Here is an 8,138-nt window from a genome sequence, read left to right as displayed (position 1 = left end):
CCTGCCCCACTGCCACCTCTGACCCCTGCCTGACCCCTTACAGCCTTGGGTCACCCCTGCCCCCCAGCCTTTGCTCTCCCCCACTCCTCCCACCCCTGCCTCTGCTCCGTGCTGGCAGGCTCCATCCCTGTTCTAGCCTGGGACACTGAGCATGGCCCCAGCCTTGCCCCTGCAGCAGCCCTGTAGGTTGTGCACTGCTGTTACAGGGCAGGGCTAGAGCCATGATCAGTGTCCCAGGCTGCAGCATGCACAGAGCCTGCCGACATGGAGAAAAGGTAAGGGAGGGGAGCGAGTGGGGCAGGCAGGGGAGCAGAGGCTGCATGGTACAGGGAGGAAATGAAGAGAAGAGACTTCAGGGGGGAGACAGTGAAATGCAGAGGCAGCAGGGGAAGATGGAGAGGCAGGCAGCAGTTGTGGTTAGGGCCCCAACCCCAAGTAGGGGCTGGAGCCCAAGCCACAGCAGCCACCTGTCTCCCACCACTGCCCTTGTAAGAGAGTCTTAGACAAGGCGCAATTTTGCCATATTAAATGGGGGGACCTCATCTTAGAATTGAGTAAATATTGTAATTTTGAAATTTCCCAGAATCATTGTTCTTCATCTAGCCTTATAATGGAGTTGTTTTCAAGTGGCTACTCCTTAGCCTATGAATTTAGTCCTACCATGTAAAGCAACCTTGGATAACATAAAATATTGCAAATCTACATTTGTTAGCTTTTCTGTTAAAACAGTTTACAATTATGCTATAATGCCTCAATGAGCTAATTTGGACAAACCAGGAACACACATACCTTGTGATTAACTTTTCTTCAGGGTTTGTTCTTTCTAAAAGATGCTGGAAGTAATCTTCTAGGGCTTGAGCTGTTAAAGTTTTCTTTAGGTACGGGTAATAGAGAGGATGCCGTGCTATCACACCTGTTACATGAGACAGTCAGTTAAAATAAATTACTAAAACAAATTAGATTTTAATATTCAAAATGGACCTGAGATCATCCAGTTATTTGAAGCTATACATATGGTCTCTCTTTAATCAAAACTTACAGCAACAGGCTTCCATCCCTAAGCAGGAAACTAACTTGATGAGTGACATGACTGAATGCTGCCAGGCTTTGTGGTATTAATTGTAACTGTCCATGCCAATGAAGGATGGATAAGAATAAAAGGGAAAAGGACAAAGAAAGGAAATGTGAATCTCCTCTTCTCAGAACTCATGGTTTGAAGTATGTACAGTAAGAAGTTATTGTAATTAGCACTAAAGGAATATTGATAGGGGGCAGGTCTACATGTGCACTTTAATGCACATTAGCCTATTTTAATGAGCATTAAAGTGCCACAAAAATGTGTTTTCGCTAATGCACCTTTTTCTAGTCCCTCACAATGGAGGGCACCTATACATGTGTCACACGTATGCTCCAACACATGAGAATTAGCCCACGTTGGTGTGTGTTAATTAACGTACTCCAGCAGCCTCCACATCATGATTATTCAGCATCCCTATTCTTCAAAATAGCAGCGGGGGCACTTTCACTAAGTGCAGGACACTGTATACACATGACACTGTGGGTGCTTTCATCAGAGCAGCCCAAGCTGCTCTATTAGGGCATTCCCTATCCCCCAACCCAAAGCATGTGTATAGATGCCCAGAGTTACTCAATTTAATATGTACTAGCAAAAGCAAATTAATGAATGTTTAGACACTCCCAGGGTCAGTCAATTATGGGACTAAAAGGTGCATCTATGTTATTTCCTTCTTTTAATGAATTAGGAACATATCTACAAACACATAGTTCTCAAATTATAGCAGATTCCAAAAAAGGTCTATGTGACTCCATAGAGAAGCTGATGTTCCCCAGTGAGATGAATCAAGCAGAAGGACATTAGTGTTTTATGCTAATCTGGTGACCTATGCTGGGATATAGGTGTCTGTAGACCCAAAGTTAATGTAAGCTTAGTAGGACATGGATTTACCATCTATGTCATTAAAAATATTTTATCTGTATATTTTAAGAAAGTCCTTTAATCATACCCATTATTTTTAATAGTTTAATAAAGCTAACATGCACATGCATGCAGTTATTAAACAGAAATATTAAATTCCATCATTGTTGAACAGGACACAATTTTATAGACAAGGATGAAAAGGTTGTATTCCTTTTAAATAAACAAAGCCTACTTTATTAGCCTTAGCATGACAGGTGTTAGCAAATCAAATTCCAAACGCACCTTTAATTCATACTGAGATTTCAACATCACACTCTCTCATCTTCCAACAAATAAGAGAGCCATTTGATGCATGCAGAAGTAAGGAATAGAAGGAATTAATAAATAAGGCAAGGAGGAGGATACGTGTAATTACACTAAAATAAAATACTTGGACCAAAAGAGGTGATTCAAAACAATTTCTTACATGTAAAAAGAACTTTCAGACTATCAAATACTATCACAAACATTTAGCTCTATAAATGCAATATACAATTTATGGGGAAAAGATGTGATCACATAAACAGGAGACCACATTGTAATGCAAAATGGAGGAGAAATTAGGCTGCCTAGACACCCCACGTAAAGCACTTTTGAGTGTTTGTCTATGAAACCATAAATAACATTTATCTGACAAAGTATTTGTATATGTTATGATCTACAAGTATTTTATATGAGTTTAATAAGCAGGTAAGATTTTCTTTGATGATTCCAATAAGTTACAGTGAGCCAAATATATTTCATTAAGAGATGATTTTTGATATGACAGGATGTATATACACTCATTTCAGCATCTAAATAATAAGAAAAGAATCAGAGGTTGTGGGGAAATTTTCAAAAGCAGAACTGGCAATTTAGCACCTAACTCCTGTTGAAAATCTTACCTTATATTATAAATTAGAAAATAAAAATACCTATGTTGGCAGAGTTTCCTTTGTCTCCACTTCTGGTATAGGCAAGATCTTCTAAGCGATATGTATGTGGACCACTTGGCAGATCTCCATAACAATACAAGAAAAAAGAATATATTTTTAATAATATATACAAAGAAATTAATTATAAATGTTGATAGAGTTGAAGTCCTTTCACAGAGAAATTAATGTTAAAACTGTACACCAATTTTGGGTGCTCAAATTATGATGCTCCTGGGATGACTTTTTCAGAAAACGTCACTTGCACTAGCACTTTATTTGTTCAGAACACAGCTCCCTGTCTCTTCAGTTGCATTTGTAAATGTTCAGCATATCAGATCCTCAGCTGTATCAGAATGAGCATATAGTGAGCCACAACTAATGACAACCTGTGAAAAATGAAGTGATGTACATGTACTACAAAGCCTGATTCATTCTCACAGCACTGTCCACTCTATGCACTAAATAAAGCATGGGTCCTGAGGACATTATATGATCATATAATTAAAGGCTGTATCATAATGCATATACACAAGATCCTTTTAATATTCTTTCAACAGTCTGTTTTGTCTGCAACTTCCTAAGTTTCTAAAAAAAAAAAGCAAACTGATAAAACCAGAAATTTCATGATACAAAATTACTGGCATCCACTTGGGTCACTGGCAGGGGTAGACTCCTTAACTCCACAGCCTAGATCTCTGCCAACTGAGCTAAAGACTAACTAGTAGCAGCAGTGGGCTGTCATAATCTATGGGTGCTTGCACAAGTTACATTTTCTGTGTGATCTGGCCCCTAAAAGCACTCTACAGGTGTGATATAACACATTCAGGGCTGCAGTGCACTTTTAAAATGGGCAATCATGCAAAAAAATAACTTCATAAATCAGCTATTAACTGAAGGCACTACAGAGCAGAGTGCCTTAGGGAACTTGCATTTAGACTCCCTCACAGCTTAATTTTTTGCACTTTTGAAGAGCTAGCTTGATGCTCGCACCAGCCCAGCCCCACACCCAGAGCTGTAAGTGGGGCAGGGAGGGGGCAGGACAGCTGCTGGCTGGGCTTTGCCATGGTTGGAGCTGGAGAGGGAGGGCATGGTGGAATGGAGACCCCTTGCCTTGTGGGCCCTCTCCAGCTACCCTGGCTGGGGTTTTGTGGGAAGCCAGGCTGGGCCCATGAGACAAGGCTCCATCTCAGCTCCCTGCCTCAGCTCTGGCCATGGCAAATCCCTGCCAGCAGCTGTGTGCTGCTGCTGTCAAAAGGAAGGGAGCCAAATGGGCCCAACTTGACTCCCCAAGGGGTAGCTGGGGGAGGGCGGTGCTGCAAGATGAGAGGTAGGGCTCCTTTCTCCCATTCCCTGCCCAGGCATCTCGACAGAGATGGAACACAGCTGCCGGCTGGGATTTGCCATGACCAGAGCTGGGAGGAGGGTACCTAGCCCACTCCCCACAATACCCTGCCAGGGTGGCTGGGGGAGCCATGCGAGGCAAAGGGGCTCCGTTTCACATGCCCCCAGCGCTGGCCACAGCAAAGCCAAGCTGGTAGCTGAGCGGTGCTGCTGTCAATAGACCCAAACCAGGGATGGGGGAAGAGAACCTCCCCTTCTCCCACCCTCTACTGGAACCTGTTAAATGGAGCAACACACATCTGTTGGCTCAGTTTTGCTGCAGCTGGAGCCAGGGAAAGGGACAGGGCTGGGAAGAGGGGTGGTTTGGCAGCCTCCCTGGGGACTGCTGGAGTTCCCCTGCCTGCTTCCCAGGGACAGTGCAGGCACGCTCAAGTGCCCCCTCAACCAAAAGGCAAAAGTTTGTTGTTTGCATAAAGTGACATAAGTTAGAGTGTGCTCCCTAAATGTCTGTTGGTACCCTGTGTGGGGCAGCCACTAGACAGAGATGAAGACCATGTTTTGCAAGTCTCTCAGGCTCATGGCAGATATTATATGTAAGATGCAATAATCAGTTAATCAGCTTAAAGTGTAACCCAGCCACATGTTCAGGTTATTAATGGTGCAGTGAAACAGGAATCCAGCCACAAAGTGTATGTGTAATAACATCGCACCTTATATCAAACATATGGCTGGAGGGGTCCTCACTGGCCGGCAATCAGCTGATAGTCCTGTAAGCGGGACTGAATTGGGCAGCCCATTCCGGTCCTAATCCTGCTGATGTTCGGCTAAATGGGAGTGCCCTTTGGCTTGAGCCATGGAGTACTCCCAATCTATCAATCGTCATTGAACTGGAGTGCTCCAGGGCTCAAGTGATGGAGTGCTCCCAATCAGCTGATTGTCGGCAGATTGACTCTTGGTCTGCTGATGACTGGCCATCTTGGGGGACCTCACAGGCACTCAAACTGGCCCCATGGGTCCCTGGAGCCAGCTGACAATCAGTTGACTATCAGGCACCTTGCAAGGGAAGCCCACGAAAATGATCCTGGGCTCCCTCTGCACTGGCAGTTATGACAATTTGGATCTCATCCCTCTCAAAATCATGCCTTCCGACATGCACGTGGCATGGCAGGAGACATGATTGTTCAGGTCATAGATTTGATCCCATCAGGCCTTCAACGGATTGTCTACTGGTGGCCTCAGTTATTTGCTGACAAAAAAATAAATATCAAAACACAGGAACCCTATGTTATATTCAGGTTTGGGGAGGAGCACAGATAGTGAATAAAACCATTCTGCCCTCACCCACACTGAGACTGATCTCTTTTGACCCCAGTCTCTCCAGCCTAAACTCTTCTGCACTGTTGGCTCTTTCAGCTGGTCTCTGATCTACACCAGGGGTGGGCAAAGTCGCTGGATTGGGCCCACAGTGGACATCATTTCCCAGCAGCCCTTTCTCCAGTCAGTCTCCATGGAGTCCCCTGGAGTGGCAGGGCCATGACAGCATGAGGTTGTGATGGGCCTGTGCTCCCTAGGTCTCCATGGAGACCTGCCCAAGTGTTGCAGGCAGGGCATGTAGCTGGGTGGGGAGCTGCTTCAGGGCCAGGGCTGGGATCTTGCAATGGTGACAGAGCAGGCAGGAGCCAGAGCAGAGCCATGATCCACCATCCACATGCCCCATGCAAGAGCATGCAGGTAGTGGATCATGGCTCTGCCCTGGCTCTGGTCCACACTGTCGCTGATGCAAAATCCCAGCCCCAGCCCCAGGGCAACTCCCAGCCCAGCCAGGCACTGCTTGGGCTAGTCTCCACAGACAACTTGGCCCTGCGCTGTCACTGCCCCGCTGCTCCTGGGGTCTTCATGGAGACCAGCTGGAGCGACACAGGCAGGGGCTGCTGGGAAACAGAGTCCGGCCACTGGCCGAATCTGCATTTTGCCTACCCCTGGTCTAGATCCAGCATCCTCAAATGCCTGGGCTCCACCCACCAGTCCCACACTTCACCACCCCTCAATTCCATGGTCCTACTCTAGTCCCAGTCAGCCCAGTCCCACCCTGTGCCTGTAACCAGCTCCTCCCTTCACAGTTATGTCTTCCAGTTATTTTTTTCCTCCTCTGTGCTTAGGTACCAGCAAGGAGAATATTGAGCGCACAGGAGAAAAAGTCTATTTTCTGTTACTATTTCTGGTGCAACCGCTGTTGCTGGCTGCCAAGAGGAACAATTGCAAAGAAAATCCTGCTGAGCTTCTGCTTTCCTGGGCTGAAACAGCATCATCCAGCTAGCATCACTGGGAGAACTGAGCTGCCAAACACTATTTACTGAGATATTTAGATGTTTATAAATTGAGCTGAATTGGGAGAGATTTTCATGGAGACAACACAAGGTAAGTGCCTACTCTTATAGATTTCAAGTTTCTGCTCCAAAACATGCATATACAAAAGTTTCCCAGGCGTGATTTAAGATGATTGATGTATTAACTTGGTTTGCACTAGTGTAATTACATAGAAGTCAATTTGACTGAACTAAGTATATGCAATTTCTGAAGCCAGAGAGAAGCCATCATAGATAATGCAGTCTGCTTCTGTAACAAGTCACAGTATCATCAACCAGCCTCAAGAACCTGAAATCATATGACAAAATAAAATAAACCCAGGATGTTTGTTTTCAACTGGGAATGTATGAACGCCATTTCTACTGTATGTGCCCCAGGCACACAAATTCCAGGACAACCACTAGTGGGCCTCTGATATACTTTCCTAGGATGTAGATGATTAATGCTGTACTTATCTAATTCGAGAACATTATTTAGGAATCAGAAATGCCACGAGCTATTCCCCAGTGGTGTAACTGCCTCAGAACATTCTTCAAAGCTCTCTGATTGTTTTGGGTGGGTTTACAAAGCCTATGGAAACCATCTCTCTTTCAGGTATTTGTTCTGTTTTCAACATTTGAAAAGACAACTACATGTAATGGCCCCTCAAATATTAAAACAGCAGCACATTTTTTAAATATTTGTGCCAGACATTTACATTGGCACCCAACTTATTAACCATAAGTTTACTGTTAAACAGCATTTTACACAAGTAGTCTCTGACACCATCCCTTTAAACAAAACAGAACTAGGAAACATTCTGAAGTTTCCTATTAGTATTACCCAAACTGATTTAACTTGCATAATCAATCGTTATATGACTGATCCACAATTAGTCCTTCACACTCACGATAACCAAGCAACATACTAAAAAACCCTTCCCTACTTTATTTACCAAATGGTGACAGAAAAAAATGAATTCATTCACTTTACTGTCCACACTTTTTGTCCAAGTCTCATACACAGCAACTATACTTTAAACCAGAGAAGTACAGTTAAAACTTCAACCACATCTGCAAAATAATTCATGTTATACACCAACAGCCAAAACTTAGAGCTGTTACTAAGGACAGTTTATTTTTTGAGAAAGCAACAAAAGTTTTGCCTGTCTAAAGACTGTAAATGCCTTAGGAAGTATGATCTCCCTAAGCATTCCCAGTACTTAGTTGGCATTTGGCAAGCAACAAATACTCACATATTTTTCTGTTTCATTAACACTTGATATCTTCACATACTGGGAGCACAATATGGCATATCCTGCTAGCACTATTATTAAAGGGGCAATGGTTTCTCCTTTCTTAACTAAGTCAGGCTGACATTTCTCCATCTTTCCCAGTCTCCATTAAGCTCCCTGGAACATACAGGTTCAAGCCAAAATGCACCTTAAGTTTACTATTTGCAATGGATTTAAATTAGACTTTCAAACACATTTGTGTAGGTCTGTGGCAGGACACTGTGTGTGCCTGCCACTTTAAGGGTCTGGAGCTGGCAGCCGCCAG

The 8,138-nt window shown here is 44.1% G+C and overlaps 1 protein-coding gene across 1 annotated transcript in view; it reads right to left on the bottom strand.

The window, feature by feature from the left end:
* The window catches only part of LOC109300836, a 115,358-nt gene that overhangs the window by 18,974 nt on the left and 88,246 nt on the right, over nt 1–8,138 (bottom strand). Inside the window, exons 16-17 of the mRNA XM_019521680.1 lie at nt 2,893–2,976; nt 790–913 (exon numbers count right to left, since the gene is read on the bottom strand). Coding sequence (XP_019377225.1) covers nt 790–913; nt 2,893–2,976 — 208 coding nt within the window. The remainder of the gene's footprint in view (nt 1–789; nt 914–2,892; nt 2,977–8,138) is intronic.

Source organism: Gavialis gangeticus, unplaced genomic scaffold (genome assembly GCF_001723915.1).
Source record: "Gavialis gangeticus isolate Ggan-Ray unplaced genomic scaffold, GavGan_comp1, whole genome shotgun sequence".
Taxonomy (NCBI): Eukaryota; Metazoa; Chordata; order Crocodylia; family Gavialidae; genus Gavialis; species Gavialis gangeticus.
The sequence above is the reverse complement of the archived record's forward strand: the minus strand, read 5'-3'. Positions and strand labels throughout refer to the sequence as shown.